Source organism: Calidris pugnax, unplaced genomic scaffold (genome assembly GCF_001431845.1).
Source record: "Calidris pugnax isolate Ruff unplaced genomic scaffold, ASM143184v1 scaffold36, whole genome shotgun sequence".
NCBI classification, from domain to species: domain Eukaryota; kingdom Metazoa; phylum Chordata; class Aves; order Charadriiformes; family Scolopacidae; genus Calidris; species Calidris pugnax.
The window spans coordinates 3,385,706-3,404,798 of record NW_015090825.1 but is presented as its reverse complement, the minus strand read 5'-3'; the positions used below and the strand labels follow the sequence as shown (position 1 = coordinate 3,404,798).

The window sequence follows — 19,093 nt, the reverse complement described above, 5'->3', positions numbered from 1 at the left end:
CCGCCCCCAGAAGCTGCTTTCTGCTGTAAAATAAACTTCTGGAGACCAAGGAGGCTGCGGGCGTCGTTTCTTCCCGTCTGGGAGCTGAGGGAGCCTCGAGGGAGTGGTAAAATCCACCCGTGTTTCATTCCAGGCCCGCTTCGTCCCTAGGCTTCGCGTGGGTGCAGATGCTTTGCCCGGAGCGTTTTATCACCACCCAATATATCCAGCCAAAACATCCAGCCCTCGAGCACTGGCATTTGGCAAGGGGATGTGGGGTATGTGTCCCTCGGGGTCGTGGCACGGCTGGCGCCTGCCCGTGGTGCGGGGGGAACCGGAGCAGCTCCCTCAGCCCCAAACCCTGGGGGGACCCGCACCTGTGTCCATCCAGGTGGTGGGGTGGCCCCCGCTGGACGCCCACCCCTCTGCTCACACCCCCATTTCGGCCTCGTGTGCAGGCGTGCAAGACACTGGCACAACCGTTGGCCAGCACACAGCAGCAGCTGTGTGGGGATAGCACTGTTTGCCCTCCGACAACACAGCTGGCTTGTTTTTGGTTGCTGTTGTAGATAGGGAGAGGAGGTCTTGCCCGCCAGACTCGATAAAGGCGGTCCCAGCCCTCCGTACACAAAGTGGACCTTTCCTCCTCCTCCTGAGTGTTGTCTCCTCCGAGGGCGGCGTACTCTTGTCCTCCTCTGCTTCCCTCCCTGGCTAAATTTCTGCCTTCTGCAGAGAAGCTCTTCCTCCACGTTGTCGCCAAACTGCTAACCCCCTGCTAGCAGCAAAACTGGGTGTCCTTGCCTTACGCTTTAGTACAATTTTGACTTTCTGGCCTTGCTTTTTTTTTGTTCCGGCGTCTGCTGGGTGTAGGGTAGGGACATAATGCGAGTTTCAGCCTCTTTTCAGCTGGCTGCTGAGGGAGCACATGTTTTACCCATATTGAGTCTAATAATTGCCAGCAACATTTAGAAGGCAGCTTTCTAATATTTAAAAATAATATACTTGGCCTCAAAACCTGGCTCAAGGAAATTGCTTCCTTTTCCTTCTCCTGGCTGTTTTGGTGTGGCTTACCGGCATTTCCTTTATTATCTATTTTTAATCGAGTTTCTCCAACGTGGTTCTGCTGAGGAGCAGCAGAAGCGGTCATGCCATCCTCCTGATCTCGTTTGCTTCTTAAGGAAGATGGTGGAGAAGACTCATCTCCAGCTGGGGATGCCGACCACATGCTCTGACAAAGTGTTGCATTCAAAGGCGACTTCGAAACTTAAAGAGATTGGCAGGGTCCCTTCTTAAATGAGACATTTCAGCATGACCGGATGATGTTTTTTTGAGGCGACCTCTTTTGGAGGGGCCACCCACTCGTTTTGCTGAGTTTGTCCCTTATTTTGCCTACCCTTGTGGCCGCAGCTCTTCTTGGTGGTGGAATGGACCCTCGGCGTTTAGTGGGGAACTTCTACTGCGGTGATGTAAAGTGTTGAGGTCCCGCTTGAGTCAGTGTGATGGGGAGGAAATGGAAACGCATGACTCAGTTTTTAATTTGGGTATTCCTTCCAGTCTGAAAACATGAAGGGAGAGAAGATGGTTTACAAGCCCATGGAGCTCCCCATTGGGTGTGACATGCTGTGCTGCTGCGGGCGGCCCAGACCCTGCGTTGCCCTTTCATCTTTTCCTCCCTTGGACGTTTTAAGGCACAGTTTGCACTTTCTCTGCCCAGTGGGGTGGTTCTCAAGGGGCCCAAGGCTAAGGAGTGGTGAGGTGGGGCCAGCAGTGGTGGAGAAGGAGGGTGGTCCATGGGTTGTGGTAGGACCCGGGCAGCCTCAGGAGCAGATTTCAGGGCTAGAAACCAAATCTTTGTATGTGAGTGAGAAGCAGAAGTGAATTGGAAGTTTTAGCTCTGCCCTGGGGATTCTCCTCCCTCTCTCCCTCCTGGCAGGTTCTGCTGGTTTTCTCTGAGGGGACCAGCAGAGGTCAGAGTCATCTTCCCAGCGTGAATGGTGCCCTCTCCGCAGCAGCACATGGAAGTGCTGGCCGCTGGTTTGTCACAAATAAAAATCATTCTTGCCTCCTCCCCCTCTAACGGCATGAAAGGGTGTCAAGCCAGAGAGCCCTTTATGCTTCTTGCTCTTGCTGCTTGTCTCTTGTGTCATAGCATAAATGCGGGCCCGGTGTCACCGTCTCAGCCCTCCTCCGGTCTGTGCAAGAGTTGTAATCCAGTTATATTCATCCTTTTCGTCTTTGTGCACAACTTCTGAGTCCCGCTGCTCAGAGATCCTTACAACGACACTCAGAAAGTTTTTGTTGGTTACTTATGCGGGTTTTCTGTTTTTTAATCATGGGTAGCAGCCGTGTCATAAACAACAACAATGTGTGGCTGCCAACCCATAAGCAACTAAGTTAATTTTTTTTTTTTTTTTTTTTTTTAGCTAACTACCTTATAACACGCTGCAGTCTATTTTTAGAGGGGCTACAAATGGGAGAGAAGTGTTAGGCTTATCAAGGCAGCCAGCGTAAGCTCATACCGTTGCTTTGTGACAGACATGGAGGATAAATAAGGTTCCTAGGTGTGCTGGTGGCAGTCACTGTGGCACTACTCAAATTATTTACCACAGCCTGTAAACAGCTTTGCTGCTGTTCTCGCTTTAGCATGACATAGCGCTTTGTGGGTACTGGTAGATGAGATAAGGTTAAGATTTTGGGTTAAATTCTTCAACATTTTAAGTCAAATTTTACAGGTTGCTTAACTGCTGGAGGAAGCTCCTGAATTTTTACCTTGGAGCTCTGCTTCACACTGTTACACCTTATATTTATGTTTCTGAATTCTCATGGTTAAACTGACTTCTTGGGCAGCCCTTACTTAAAAGAAAGAGCAGCCACTGTTGCTCATGGGGCAGCCGTTTTTACCCTGGTTTCCTATGGAAGTAAGGGGGGGGTGATCTCAGTGTCTGTTTGGCTCCTCCCTTCCTCTTCCTTCCCAGCAATATTGTTAACCCATAGTTTGGCTAAAAACGCCCCTGAGAGAAAACTACCATTCTTAAGTATTAGTAAATGGCTGCAGATAGTGTCAAAATGGGTGACCAATGAGTGTAGGGACGCCTTGGTGGGATCCCACCGCAGGAAAACCTGCTGATGTGCTCAGCCCTCCTCACATGCTAATAGAGACCCCAGGTGGGAGGGAAACAGCTGGAGAAAGGACACGACTATGGGAAGAGCGCCGTGTTCTTAAATGTTACAATCAGTCACGACACACATCCTTAGAAAAGCGGGATGTGTTTGTTCCAGTGCTCGTGTGACCCCTTGGTTTATACCCGCCCCATCAGGCTATGTGGAAATCTGCAGAAATCTAAGTTTGCCTGTTGTTTCTGCACCACGATGCTGCCTTGGTGTATCTTGGGCGTTCAAGATGTGCCACATCTGTAACGTGGTTGCTAAACTTTGGCACATCTGTTCAGGAGCTCCAAAATACGCTCTAAATAGCTTAGGAAACTATTGGGGTGCTGGCAGGGCCCATAGCAGGATACAGTTTGTAAGGTAGGTGATGCCTTAGCCTCTTTTCAGACCCTGTAGAAAATACTGTTTCAGATTGTGTTGTGTTCCATCTCCATCTGTAAAAGGAACTTTAAAATCTCCCCTTTCCTGTGGGTCAGAGTGATGCCTTTGCACTGAAATAAAGGAGGGGGTTTGCTGCCAGCATCACTCCTTGCCTGCTTGCAGAGCCTTGTTTTCTTTTCCTCATAATACGCTGTATGAAAGATCTGGGCAGCAGGTGTTTGGCTAAATAAACCTTCTATTATGGTATCTGTGTGCATATATATATAGCCTATATGGAGGAGTCAGAGAAATACAACATACTTAATTGCTTGGTGTTGTTTCCCAGTGACAGGATTGAGGGTGGGCACAGGAAACTGCTCCAGAAAAGAGCAGTTTATTGTGGGTGATGAAATCAATAGAAGGGGCGGGGGGGCGGGAAAGAAGGTGAGAGATGACAGTGCTACAGAGGGCAGAATTATTGCAATAGCAGCTGAAGGTTTTACACCCATCAGCAGAGGTTAAAGTGTTGTTCTTGGGATCCGTGGCTGCGTGTAGCAGTGAGATGGAGTGGCTGTGGAAAGTTTGCTGTGGAATTTGCCTGCTGGCGCACCGGTTTGGCAAACGCCTTGGTAGACTGGTGTTTCGCTAGGTGGCAAGGCTCTTCTCCCAGAGAAAGGTGGCAGTTGTTGCCTCCGTTTTGCAGGGGGAAAAGCTGGAGGGTGAATGAGGAAAGGAAGGGATTTGTTCAAGGCAAGCCAGTGACAAAGCCAGGGAAAGAAACTGTATTTCCTGAGTCCTCTCTAGCGCCGTGATCCTTAGGCAAAAGCGCTGCCTGATCTGCTCTTTCCCACAGCTCTACATACGCTAAAACCCATCTTCAGGTGGGACTGCTCTCACTGCCCAATCCACTTTGGCTTTCTGGAGGGAAGAACATGTGGAAAAAAACTCAACAGCAGAATTAAATTGGAGGAAACGGTTTCTTTATCATTTTTTTGAGACTGATGGGCCCGCTTGTGTGGGTAATGGCTCTCTGGAGGGAAGAGAGATTCAAAACTAGATCTACTTCGTTGCCTTTGTACTGACGATCACATCTGAAGTCTGTAAGGCATCCCCTTGAACACAAAAGGATAGGAGAATTGGACTTGCTTAGAAAATGGATCTCATCTTTCATTTGAATATGATATACTTAAAATAGCTAAAATCTCTTTTTAATGTAGTCTCCAAAGGTGTGTTTGTCTAAACAGACTGCAAAAAATCTAACTTCTCTGTCTCGGTGTGTTGCACCTTTTCTTTAGCCACTGCCTAGTGGCTGCTTGAGACTTCTAACAAATGTATTTAGCTTTAAAATGATTTTCAAAGATGCCTATTCAATAGATCCTAAAAATGATGTAAACCTGGAAGGCACGTTTAATTCAATGTTGCAGGTGGCGCTTAACGTTGATGGTAGTATTCATGCCTGGGGTTTGGTCACAACCATTCCTGGCCATTGCAGATTGTGTTTAATGCAGGCTGTGCCCATGTGTCCTACTTTATGAACTGGTACTGGTGGAGTAATTGCTCTAACCTCTCTCTTGTGGAAGAACTGGGACTGGGACCTGATGCCTAGAAAGGTCAGGATGGAGGTGTGTTACCGATGTGGTGCCTACATTGTAGCACATCTATATTTGTGAGCAGTGGTAAAGTGCCAGGTAGCTTGCAGGGCGCTGGGTAGTCTTGTGGTATTTCTCACCCAACAGGAAGCTTCATGAGCAAATCTGCTTCTTGCACATCCTTGAAGGGCAATCTGAGATAAGCTTGGACTGGTTGCTTCTTACTGTCTCCTGACCTCGTACTCAATGTATTTTTAAGGCTCTTCCTTTCAGTAGACTGGTGTTGGAGATCACCCCTATCTTAACGTACTTTCCATGCTCATAGTATGTGGCAGGCAATTCTTGTTTGGATGATGAGACAAGTACAAAGTACGTAGGGTCTAATTCCGTTCTCCTGGTTCACAGAGATACGTTAGCTGCAGTCTGAGAGGATACTTGGCTGGGGAAATGAGTTTGTACATCATAATGGGGCTACTGCTGCTGAAATACCCAAACAGAGGAGGGGGCGGCTGCTGGTTAAGCAGAATTACTTGCTTTTTAAGAGAGGAATTTGCATATAATTATATTGAAGCTACATACTGTTCTAGACATGTGTATATATCCATAGAAAGGATGTGTGCAGACATATGCAAATTCAGGTTCAATTTATTATCCTTTCCACCACTAACTTAAACACAGAGAGACATAAATTTCCAGTTGGAACCTGTGTAGCCTAATTGCCGAGTTTCTCCTGCAGGGCTCAGGCGTACCTCTGACCAGGCCTGGCTTTAGTCTTCTCTTCCTAGAACAGCACCGGTTTGGGTTCTGACACTGCTCTATTCTGGCCAAAGCTCTGCTGTGGTTATAATCTGTGTCCGTGTCTCAACCGAAATAAACTTTACAAGCACAGGAATCATCCTTTAACCAGCAGGTCAAGGGAAGTCATTCTCCCCCTCTACTCTGCACTGATGAGGCCACAACTGGAGTACTGCGTCCAGTTCTGGGCTCCCCAGTTCAAGAGGGACAGGGGACTACTAGAAAGAGTCCAGCGAAGGGCAACAAAGATGATTCAAGGATTGGAGCATCTCCCTGAGGAGAGACTGAGAGAGCTGGGACTCTTTAGTCTGGAGAAGAGAAGGCTGAGGGGAGACCTTATCAATACAAGTATCTCAAGGGAGGGTTGAAAGGGGAGGGAGCCGGACTCTTTTCAGTGGTTCCCAGTGAGAGGACGAGGGGCAACGGGCACAAGCTGGAACATAAGAGGTTCCACTCAAATATGAGGAGAAACTTCTTCACAGTGAGGGTGGCAGAGCCCTGGAACAGGCTGCCCAGGGAGGGTGTGGAGTCCCCTTCCTTGGAGATTTTCAAGACCCGCCTGGATGCAGTCCTGAGTAACATGCTCTAGCTCTAGGCAATCCTGCTTCAGCAGGGGAGTTGGACTAGATGATCTCTATGGTCCCTTCCAACTCTAAAATTCAGTGAAATTCAGTGAAATCATGTCATTAAACCCTATGTTTTTCTCCTGTAACTGCAGCTAGGCTCGGATGGTTTGCCCAGTGCAGCTTCAGGCTCGCTCTGTCGGTGAGACAATAGAGTTTTGAATTACAGCTGAAAGTTTTCTTCCAGACAGGATGCAGTAAGATACGTGAAACGGCTCTGTAGTTCTTCAGTAGTGAATTGAAGAAAATGACTTGCTTCTGTTTAAGAAAAAACAGACATTTAGAAGTTGTCTTCTTTTCAGAGTTGCAGTCACTAATACAAGATTCATTGTAAGAACATTGTTATGTTGTGTCATAGAACCTCAGCCAGGTGGTTATCAACACTTTTTGTTTTCCTTTCTCTCCTTAAAAACGAGTCTACCCTTACTTAAAAGTGCTTGTTTGGTGATACCTGTTTATTTGAATTTTTTTCTAGAGGATTTATTAATCCTGATATGTTGGGAAAGATTTCTAGAAGCTGACATTTGGCCGTTTGTTTTGAGGAGTGTGTGGGTGGGCCCTGTGGGACTCTTGACGTGTGGAAGGCTGCATGTGGACCTGATTCATAAGTGGGGGCAGCTGCGAAGTCACACTTCTATGTAAAGTCTGTCCAGATGCTCCCTGGTGGATGGTATGAAGGGGGCATTCTTGGTCCCACCATAAGATCTTGGTGGATCTATGCAGGGAGATCAGGCTGTGTTCTGCAATGCGTTGTATCACACTGACTTAAACACTTGTTTGTATTTTTTTTTTTCCTTTAAAGAGTTGTAATATTTAAGATCTCTTTATTAATATAAATGCATCCTACTGATCTGCATGTCGGCAATAGAGGAGTCCAGAAGATTTAGTACTGTTATGCATAACAGTGCTAAATGTCTTTTTGTGTACTTAAAGAACTGTTACAGGCAGCCGATCCGAAAACGGATAAAGCTGGTGAAGTTTTCCAAGGCACTGCTTTGAGCTTTGGCTCACACTTTGATGGTAGGAGATTTGGGAGATCCGCAATGGAAAGAGCTTGCCAGCTAAAGCGTGTCAGAGCAACTTGTTGCTGAGGGATGCAGTGTTACATGGTCTGTGGCAAGACCAGTGTGAGGTAGAGTCTGCTGGTTGCAGGAATTGGTGTTACTGGGAAGAAAATTTAGCCCTTGTACCTTATGCATACAGTGTTGCGGATGCAGCTGAGGAGATTCAGGTTTGTAGCTGTGGAAGTGTCAGTGTAGCTGGTATTTCAAACCTGCTGCTGAGGTATTTGGATGTCAAATTGTTAGTTGAGTGTACAAATCTCTTGGACACTGCTAGAAATCTTGGCCTGCAAATACACACCTGAGAGGTTGCCCGTGTTAGGGTTCCTGGGACATGGTGTCTTGATGTAGATACATGATCTGATGTGAATATGTGACCATACAGAGATACTGACCTGTATCATAAAGAGGAGTTTTCTGCCTTTCCTTTAACGTCTTCTGTTTGTGATCCTTGTCATCCTTGCTGCTGCTGGTAACGCAGGAGGCTCTGTGCGTGCCTTCCTAACCCTGGAGTCTTGTTCCCTTTTCAGCCTTTTCAGACTGTCCATGTTCTTATGCTGATGGGGCAAGGTCTCCCCCATGGCAGCAGGTTCAGGGCCAGCCCTCTTAACTCACAGTTGTTTCAGAAGACCTGAGGGCCAGCAAGAGGAAGGAAGGGAGCATCCAGGAAACTATAGACCTGTCAGTCTAACCTCGATACCGGGGAAGGTCATGGAGCAGGTCATCTTAAATGCCATCAAAACCCACATAATTGGCAATCAAGGGATCAGGCCTAGCCAGCATGGATTTTTGAAAGGCAGGTCCTGCCAGACAAACCTGATCTGCTTCTATGACAAGATAACCAGATTATTGGATGAGGGAAAGGCTGTCGATACAGTATACCTGGACTTCCAAAAAGCATTTGATACGGTCCCTCACACAAATCTAGTGGAAAAACTGGCTTCACACGGAGTGGATGAGCACACGATCTGCTGGATCAAGCACTGGCTGACTGGAAGGTCCCAAAGAGTTGTGCTCAATGGATTTACGTCCAGCTGGCGGCCGGTCACAAGTGGTGTGCCTCAAGGCTCAGTGTTAGGACCATTTCTGTTTAATGTCTTTATTGATGATCTCGATAAGGACATAAGGCGTAACATCAGCAAGTTTGCAGATGACACCAAGTTAAGCAGGAGTTTTGACTCCCAGGAGGATAGGGAAGCTTTGCAAGAAGATCTAGATAGATTGGATCACTGGGCCAATGCCAATGGAATGAGTTTCAACAAGGGCAAGTGCAAGGTCCTGCACTTGGGCCACAATAACCCCCTGCAGCGCTACAGGCTGGGGGAAGTGTGGCTGGAGCTGCCTGGAGGAAAGAGACCTGGGGGTTCTAGTTGACAAACGGCTGAATATGAGCCGGTCGAGGTGCTGGAGCGAGTGCAGAGGAGGGCAACGAAGCTGGTGAGGGGGCTGGAAGACAAATCATATGAAGAGCGGCTGAAGGAGCTGGGACTGTTTAGTATGAGGAAGAGGAGGCTGAGGGGAGACCTCATCACTCTCTACAACTACTTGAAAGGACACTGTAGAGAGGTTGGTGCTGGTCTCTTCTCACAGGTAATTAGTGACAGAACGAGAGGGAACGGCTTCAAGCTCCAACAGGGTAGGTTTAGATTGAACATTAGGAAGGAATTTTTCACAGAGAGAGTGGTCGGGCATTGGAACAGGCTGCCCAGGGAGGTGGTGGAGTCACCATCCCTGGCTGTGTTTAAGGGCTGTTTAGATGCAGTGCTAAGGGACATGGTGTAGGGGATGATTTTGTAGAGTAGGGTAGATGGTTGGACTCGATGATCCCAAGGGTCTCTTCCAACCTAGACGATTCTATGATTCTATGATTTCCCAAAGGCTTCTCCTTGTGCCAACCTCTGCTCGTTACAGCAATTGTGACTTCAGCAAACCTCCAGGATCTTTGAACTAACAGGATCTGGATATTCTCTTGTAGAAGCTAGAGACCTGAAAGTCAACCACATGGCTCCAGAGAAGGTCTGGCCTGTGCCAGTGTCTGGACGTTACTGATGCACAGGCTCTGCTCTGGTGAGCTGCCATGGTGTCCACTGAAAGATGTCTTACTCTGCACAGCCCTCTAATTGAGCTGTTTTGCATGATGACTTCAGTAGTTGCTTATCCTTTCCTTCATACGTCTGCTCTGTGACATGTGTTGTATATACACGTTATGACCGAGAAACCTTATTTTTTTCTTCAGGGCACAGTAAAATCAATCAATGCAGTTGTCAGAGTTGTTTGCTGTAACTTGTAGAGCATGCCCATCTGCGGCAGGTTTTCCCCAGGGTGTGTATGTCATATGTGGACCAGCCCTTGCTTTCCATGCTGTCCCAGTGGGTGCAGTGACCTGCCTCTGGTCGTCGTCGTAGGCTGCATCTGTGCTTCCTGCCCTTGGCGGTGGAGGAAAGTGTGGCGTGTGTTGTGGTGAGGAGAATCACAGAATATTCATGGTTGGAAGGGACCTTTGAGATCGAGTCCAACCACAAAAAAAAAAAACACAAACCAAACCCCAAAAAATCCACACCCACCCACAAACAGACACAAACCAACAATCTCGGGCACTAGAGCATGCCCTGTAAGTGCCACTTCTACATGTTTCTTAAACACCTCCAGGGATGGTGACTCCACCACCTCCCTGGGCAGGCTGTTCCAGTGCCTGACCACCCTCTCAGTAAAGTAATTCTTCTCAATGTCTAATCTAAACCTCCTCTGCTGCAACTTCAGACCATTTCCTCTGCTCCTGTCATTATTCCCTTGGGAGAAGAGGCCAACACCCACCTCTCTACAACCTGGTTTCAGGTAGGTGTAGAGGGCAATGAGGTCTCCCCTCAGCCTCCTGTTCTCCAAACTGAACATGCCCAGAAAAGTGTGTGGAAGGGAAGGAGGGGCAGGGTGATTAGTGGGAAGAGCCCAGCTTTTCAGGGGACTCTTCTAGGCTGCGCCCAGGAGGAGCGCTGGATCCTGGGACCTGTCTACTGCAGGACAGGCCACTTGGTGATGGTGCATGCTGTCCCCACCATTGGAGGAAGGACTGTGTGCAGGGGATCTAATCCATCAGTTCTCATGTGAGTGACAGTGACCCCCTTTTATCTTTGGGGGTGGGCTGACCACGGAGGGGAATTGGGCACAGGAACCTCTGTGTTGCACAGCTAGTAGGTTAGTGGCCAAGTGATCTCTCCAGGGTGAGGTGTATTCAGCCTGCTCAGGTATAAATTTCCTAATTTGGACTCTTCCGTTGGCCAAGTAGAAGGCTGTAACCCAAAATTCATGACTTCTGTTGTGTATGTCTAGTTTAGCTGGAAAAGTGTTATGGCTAACAGGCGTATTTTTAGGGTTTTGTAATTTGAATCCGGTTCACAGTTCTTACTGTGAAAACCAGATGTGGAGAGAACATGCACACCTGGCAGCATCTACTGGCCTAGAGCAGTGGCTCCGTACTCTTCGGGCCCTTAAATCACTGCCACTTCCTCGTGGAGAAACATCCATCCATACAATGAAGCTTCTAATTATAACTCCTGCACAAATGTTCTGTTTCCGTGCGCCGGCTGCAGACCCCTCTGCAGAGCCCTTAGGCTGAGAGGGGAGGCCACGGGATGGGATTCTGGTTTTGGCTTTGGTAGTGGTGAGCAACGGGATCTTTGGGAATTCTGTTTTGTCTCTCAGTGGTTGTTTCTCCAAGTTAAGAAAAAGCTTCTTTACAATCCTGGAGACCTATCTGGTGATCAGCTATAAACTCTTACAAAATCTCTTTTCCACATACGCTGCATTTTGGTTATAAAACAAGCAAGCTGTTCTGGCTCCTGGAATTCCAGTTCCTCCATTAGTACTTCTTTCATTGTGTGGTTGAACCATAATGAAATCCACTGAAAAAAAGAAATAGTGTATTTTCCATTATAGCTGCCATATGGCCTTACTGCTAATTTTTAATTAGCTGAGATGGTTGCATACACAGTCTATTTGGAGGAAGGAAGGAAGGAGACTGTGAGAGTGGGATGAGGAGAGCTATTCTGATCTCTGTATAGAGGCATGGTGTCTCTTTTACTGTCTTTAAATAGAAAAATGTGTAATCCTCAGAAAGGGTCTTCCCACTAGATCTGTTTGGCAGATGTATGCATGTGTGTTATTAAACAGATGCAGACACTCCTGTCATTTTAAAATAGAATAATGTTTGCTCTCTGGCTTGCATAGTCCAGCAGATGGATTTAGGGGCTTTGCAAAATCGACAGGATTTTCTTCAGAAATGCTAGAATAGGATGAAATACCAGGGCATCCAGGCTTGCATTGTCTGCTTAATATTCCTTCTCAGGAATAGGGTTATAAAATTGTCCCTCGGGATAACTGTTTGCCTCCTTCCCTGTGTATGGCTCCTGGAAATGTTACAGTGAAATGGTTCCATTAAAAAATTTAGCAGGCTGCAGGAATGCTAACGTTATAGATATATCTTTGATCTGTACTGAATTTGGGGTGACAGGAATCTTGTCTCTCTAATTAGGTAATTAAATAAGCGTGTATAGTGGAGCCCTATCATTGGGAAGCTGGGTTTTAATTGGGTGCAGGATGTCATGCTGTGCCAGGTGGTGATTGTCTGGGAGCAAACCAGATCTGCTGCCTCTGTAGCGGATCTGATACTCTCTGCCAGACAAACTGATAGCGTTTTTTTTGCATGTGGAAGGGGAGAAGCCATCATGACCGACCTCATATGATGTGGCAATTATCCAGCTTCAAACTGCACCTTGGACCTCCTTCCAAGAAACATTTCTCTGATTCTGCGGAGCTGGGTTTTTTGGGGGGGCTCCCTCATCAGGGAGGGGGACAGATAGTAATTGGAAGGGGGGAGGGACTGGCCTTAGTGTCTGCTCTCTGCTGTATGGTTGAAGGAAAAAGGAATATTACGTTTCCATGACAGGTCTGGGATAACTGGGGGTTTGTGAGTTTTTCATCTGACTGCTCCCACGAATTCAGACTAATAGGTTCCCTCTTGATCACTTATGATGTCCTTAATTAGACCACTGTCTTGAAAATGACCGCTCTTACTGCAGCACTGCAGCAGCATTAACACAGTGAGGGGCCACAGTTTCAGTTGTCACCTCAGATCTTCAGTATCATTTAGCTTTATATCGTTTAGTTTAAAAACCTAAAAAAGGTGCTGGCTGTTTCTCTGCTGACATCGTTAGTGAGAGCAATAAGGCAGCTGGGGAGCTATGCTTCACCAAGCCATGACTCTGGCACTTAAGGTGTTTGTTTTATACTGTCTTTCCACCTGTATATTTCTGATCCCTTAATTCTTGTCATTTATATGTTAACCAACAGATTACAGGTACCAAGGTTTGCTAAGCCAGTTGAGCACCTGGTAAAAAGCCTTTATCTCAGCTCTTTAACCAACAGGGAACACGTGGATTTTCTTTTCTGTGGAAAACTGGTAACAAATGCTAGTTTTTAGCGAGTGACTTTTCTTCCCATGAATGGCATTACATGCAGATGCTGTACTGCCCGGAATCTTGGTAGAAGGCATCCTCACTGGGTTCCTCCATTTGCTGTAAGAGGTTTCTCCAGGAACACAGATACAATCGCTTTGAAACTGTCTGAGCTGGGGGATTCCACTTTTGTACCGAATGCACGGGAGATGGGCACTGGAGTTGTAGGGAGGCCGAGTGCTTTGGTGTGTTACAGCATCGCTGGCCAAATGATTCTCTGGAGCCATATTGGGAGCATGAAAGTTTTCCTATCTGTTCCATGGGAAGAGTAAAACCAGAGTAACTAATCCCCCTGCAAGAAAAGGTGGGGGGAAGATCCTCATGGTTTCCTGTGGCGCTGTCCCTCTGTTGTGTGATCAGTTTGTCTCATGGTCTGTCCTGGGATGTGACCTGTTTAGCATCTTCATCAATGACCTGGAGGAGGTGATGGAGTGCGTGCTTGTACAGTTTGCAGATGACACCAAACTGGGTGACCAGCTGATGCGCTGGAGGGGAGGGCTGCCCCTTCAGGGAGAGGTAGACAGGTGGGAGAAATGGGCTGGGAAGACCCTGAAATCCAACAAGAACAAGTGAAAAGTCCTGCACTCAGGATAGAAGAGCCCCCTGCAGTGATACAGGCTGGAGATGGCCTACCTGAGGGGCAGCTCTGCTGGAAAAGCCCTACGGGCCCTGGTAGGCAACGAGCTGACCATGGGACAGCAGTATGCCATTTCTGTGAAGACCAACAATATCCTGGGCTGTATTGACAGAACCACAGGCAGTAGATTGAACAAGGTGATTATCTGCCTCTACTTAGCATTCCTTATATCCCAGCTGATACATAATGTCTGGTTTTGGGCTCCTCAGTACAGGAAGGACATGGCTAAACTGGAGCACCTTCAGTGGTGGGCCACCAGGGTGGCAGCTGGAGCACTTATGAGGAGAGCTGAGGGAGCTGGGCTTGTTCAGCCTATGGATGAGACTGCTTCAGGGACATTTTTAGATAGCTGAGGAGATTGTGGAGAAGGTGGAGCCAGGTTCTTCACCGTTGTACGTAGCAGAGAAGAGAGACAAGAAGTATAAACTGAAACAAATGAGGTTCAGTCTGGACAAAGGGAGAAACTTCTGCATGCTGAGGGCCTTGAAGCAGTGGGACAGGATGCCCAAAGAGTTTGTGCAGCCTCCATTCTTAGAGGTTTTAAGACACAAAGTCCTGAGCAACCTGGTTTGGTCTTAGAGCTGACCCTGCTTTGAGGAGGAAGTTCAGCTAGAGACCCCTTGAGGTCCTTTCCACCCTGAATTATTCAATGATCTTATGCATCTCTCTGGCAGCTTAGACCCATCAAAGGCTGGAGTAAGGACATTTCTTAAACAGCATGAAGTCTGTGAATTAATGATTTATGAGCATGTGAATACAAGGGTGTGCAGTGGAACTGTGCTTCTCAACAGGGTCTTTTTACTGGTTTTGCACGGAGGTACTAGTAAGAGTATGATATTTTTTTTCCATCTTTTTTGCCTGTGAGCAAAACACACACCTTTCAGTGAGGAGGAAAGCATTGGATTCCACCGGGCTGCTGCTCTGCCTTCTTTAGTGAGGGTGAGTCGGAGAGGCTGTGTAGTTAGAAAGCTATTTTGGGACTGACAAGTAAGTGAGCTTGAACATCTTTAAGACTTTTCAGCCCCACGTCCTGGGCTAGCTCATAGGGCCTGGTATTATCAGTGTAAAAGCTTTAGAAGAGACCATAGAAAGCTAGAACTGCAACTACTGTAAGACTTTGGTATGCTGACTAAGTAAGCAAATAATAACAGCTGCAGGTCTTTTTGATATTTGGGTGAAATGTGACATTTTCTTGTGCTTTGGACTTGTTTTGATTTGATTCTTGGGCTTGCTATTGTTTCATGATTGCATTTCGTTATCTCTTGAGGGCTGTGTTTGGGAGAATGGACTGGAATGGCAGTCAGAGGCCTGAACTCCTCTCTTTCTACATGGTCTTCAGCAGCTCCGTTAGGACATGGTGGTGTCTATTTCTTACGTAAACCTGGCAGAGTTTAACATCTGGATGCTTTTATGGCAGCTGCTACCTTCACTGTACCTTCCCCTCTTGGATGTGCTTTTATCTGACCATGGGCTCGTGAGTTCCAGACTTTCTTTTATCGTGAGGTCTGAAGTGCTTGTCTTGGCAGGCTCCTCTGGTGCTCAGAGCTACAAGTGAAATAATTTTCCACATATAACTTATCTGGAAACCATTGAGAAAACTTCTTTGTATTTTACAGCGTCTGCCTGTATAGTGCGATGTGTCAGTTCACTTGCAATCCGCTGCTTTACTGCCCTGGGTGCAGGCAGGACATGAGGAAGGTAGAGCTGGGCATGAGCAATCTCATGATGTGGTGCGATGAAAAGTATGTGTTGAGTGTTTAGGGTACACCTTCTGGGGTACAACCAACTGGGGTTGTTCAGCCTGGAGAAGAGGAGGCTCCGGGGAGACCTAATAGCAGCCTTCCAGTACCTGAAGGGAGACTACAGGAAGGCAGGGGAGAACCTGTTTAGAAAGGCCTGTAGTGACAGGACGAGGGGCAATGGCTTCAAGCTGGAGGGGAGCAGATTTAGACTGGAGATTAGGAGAGGGTTCTTCACTGTGAGGGTGGTGGAGCACTGGAACAGGTTGCCCAGGGAGGTGGTTGAGGCCCCATCCCTGGAGATACTCAAGGTGAGGCTCGACGAGGCCCTGGGCAACCTGGTCTAGTTGGGGGTGTCCCTGCTGACTGCGGGGAGGGCGGACTAGATGGCCTTTGGAGGTCCCTTCCGGCCTGGCCCATTCTATGATTCTATGATTCTAGTCTGGAGCACTGCCCGTCCCTCCGTTGGTCCTGCGCTCTGTTGAGCTGAAAACTAGTATTTGCTAGAAAACCCTCCGTGTGTGTTGCAAATATAGTTGCTATGTATGAGTGCTTTTCGGGGTTTTCCTTGTCTTTCTGGGGGACATTTGGGCAACTCCAGCGATAAGGCATGTGTACTCTTTGTGGTTCGCAGCATCTTTTATCTCAGCTTATTCTTCCTGCAGAATCATGTTGCACAAGCAAAAAAGCTGCTTTTTTTTTTTTTTTTTTTTTTTTTGAATTGCAAGTGACAGCTGTATCCTCCTTTCCATTTGCCTGAAGTTGGTTTGTTGAGCTCCGTGCTACCAGCTGGAGAAGAAGGTGCCTTTCTCTTAGTTCTTGTGTTCGCCTGCCGTCGCTGCCTTCAGAAGTGAGTCTGTTAAGTCTGTACTTCTCTTGACATGTTCAGAAGAACAAGCAGCATCAAACGTGTTCTCATTTGCACGGTAGAGTGATTTTGGTGGTGGTGGTGGTTGTTAATCTTGTCATGCCTTTGGAAAGGGGGCAAGGGCTATGGGGAAGCAGTAAGCTGGAACAGGTAAGACTGCTTGGGCTGTTAATTAACTTGAGGGGGTTTCATTCAGGTACCTGCAAATGAAGTGTCAAACCATGAGGTGGAAGTGGAAGGAAGTTGGTGGAGGGATGGAAACCAGCTCAGTTGTAAAACACATTACACAAGCTGCAGTAGTGGCTTTTTTGATGCGAAGTGTTCTCTTTGGTAGAGTTTTCTCAGTTAGATTTGTATGAGGGATCAGAGAGAGAGCTTGTAGGAGGCAATAAACCGAAGTGCTGTTTTCTCCCTGACTTCTTCGTGATGGAAAAGACAGGAGTCAAATGAATGGACTAGACCTCTTTATTCCAGAGTAATGCTATTAGCTCTGCTTGTGACAGCTTCTGCTGTCTCTCCCTTGGTGATTGGCTTTGGCCAGTCCCATTGAACATGGATACCTTAAGTAGCGAGTTGATTATGGTTTCTGGCACTGCTTTTGGTTGAACGAGTCCTGTTGGTGCTTGGCACCTTGTGGAAATCAGCCTACTTCATTGGGGATCTCAGACTGAGTTCCTAGACTGGGAACATGCTGTTCCCTACGTGCTTGTGCCCAGCTTTGGTTTTAGGAGTACAAAGAAGCCTTGCAGAGTGCTAAGTACTACACAGTAGGATACAGTATTTCATAGAGAATTGATGGCAGGAAATATAAAATGCCTTGCAGGTTTTCTAGTGGGGCTGGATACAGGCCAGAAGTCTCTTTCAGTCCTTTCCTCTTCTTACCAGACTTTTTCTTTCCATCTGTTCTCATCAGGTGGATTTGACTCCATGTCCTTCTTTCAGGTGGAAGTTAATCCTGGTGCACATGCAGTATGCACAGGAGAACATAATCCTCCACATTGCTTTGTGGGAAGAAATGACCTTTTGTCTGTTGTGATGGAATTGTAACTGGGGAAGGCTGAGACAGTACATTTTCCCTCTTTTCAAGTAGAATATGTGTGCAGAGGAAGGAGTGTAACTTTCTCTAGTTGCTTTTAGGGTCCTTTCAAGCTGCAGTTGTTACCTGTGAGGTTTGAGGCAGCAACCTGGCTTTTCCCTGTCAAAAAAACCTGGGATTGAAGCCATTTGCTTACAAGTTCAGGACAAAGCAAGTGCCAAAGGTACATCCAGGAGGTAAGGAGAGCTGGGTAAGCTGTAGCTGCTTCACAGATTGTTTTATTTAATAATAAAATATGCACACGAGGGCCTGGGACCCTCTTTACTGAAACATCTTCCCATTTATTAACAAGCCTGTGCAAAAGCTAATGCAAGGGTCAGGAAATGGGGGAGAAAAATCCCACGTCCGTGAAACGAATGGATACACCATGATAAGTCGTGGGGTCCTGCTCCCAACCAGGTGCTGGTTCCAGACCTCAGAGTGTGCACAGGTTCTAAGTTAACGCTGCTGTATAATAGCCAGCGTGCATCCTGAGAACCCTGCAGGACATCACAAGTAACAAATGCAGCTTGTTGACCTCTCCTTGCTCATCTGCTTGAAGAGGAGTGTTGTTCTGTTTCTGGCAGGGAGGATAAAATGTCAGAACTGTTTGCTGGGAGCTGCTTAAAAGTGTACTTCTGCCTCTTGGGCATGAGGAAACGTGATTTAAAAAAAAAATAAGCCGTTTTCAAAGCTGTGGGATTGCTGCTGCAAGGTCAATGTAGGGAGAATGCAGCAGAGCTGACAAGGTCAGTGTGTCAGCCCAGTATCCTACTGGGTGGCTTTTTCTGTGCTTGAAAACCTTGCTTTTGTAGGTGTAATTTTGCAAATCTTTGCAACACCATTCTTGTCCACACTCTTACTTCTGCTGGTTTGGTGGTGGGGTGGGTCTTTTTGTTTGTTTCTTTTTCCAGCATTACTGTTCATGTGTCTACACAGTGAAAACTAACATTGTATTTTTACTTATATCTGGTTAGTTTCCAGGCACGCTCTGTCCCTGCTCTGTGCCATAATGTGGCTTCTGCAGCCACTAGTGCCAGCAGAAGGGCAGTGGTGAGTGGCAGGTAGGGATGGAGGAGAAGTCTGCAGTGCCCCTTTGCTGACAGCATGGACGCCTGCCTGATAAAGGCAGTGACATAACTGAAGCGTAAGATAATAATTAAAGAAATGAGAAATGGGGACTTAAAGCAAAATGATGAATCCCAAGTTTGACTTTTAGTCTTAGCTCTGTAGCTCTCTGTCAGCTTCTGCCAAAGTCTGCGTTTTGCTTTTCTTGCCTTGTGGAACGTACTTTGAAGGATTCCTATTTGAGTGTTTGCTAAGTGGGTGTTAGACCTGTTGCATGAGCTGAGCAGAAAGGGACTAAGGCAGCTGGGGAGCCAAATGCTGAGATGAATTCTGGCTCGGTGCTTTGGTAGCTGTGAGGCTTGAATGGGATCGGTACAACTGCTGAAAAGGAGACCTGAAGGTTAAATACATTGGCTCAGTGCTGGGACTGTGGGCTCATCTTGTCTGTTATCACTGCCTCCTTATGCCCAGGCAGCTGCGGGTCAGCTCCAGCTTTTCCAATTGTTATTGGAGCCAGATGAATACCCGAGGGGGGCATCTACCTGTTCAGTTATGCCAGCAGTGTAACAGCAGTGATGGCCACCCCTGCTTTGCTGGCTGTTACACTCAACTAGGAATCCT

General features: G+C 47.1%; 1 protein-coding gene across 2 annotated transcripts in view; it reads left to right on the top strand.

Annotated features, from left to right (window-relative positions):
• Window positions 1-19,093, top strand: part of PARVB (parvin beta) — a 75,150-nt gene that overhangs the window by 1,771 nt on the left and 54,286 nt on the right. The window contains exon 1 of one of the 2 annotated variants that reach the window (XM_014940143.1): window positions 16,213-16,311. The exons of the other annotated variant lie outside the window; for it this stretch is intronic. Coding sequence (XP_014795629.1) covers window position 16,311 — 1 coding nt within the window. The 5' untranslated portion in view covers window positions 16,213-16,310. Of the gene's footprint in view, window positions 1-16,212; window positions 16,312-19,093 lie in introns of those variants that run through there. 2 annotated transcript variants of the gene reach the window in all.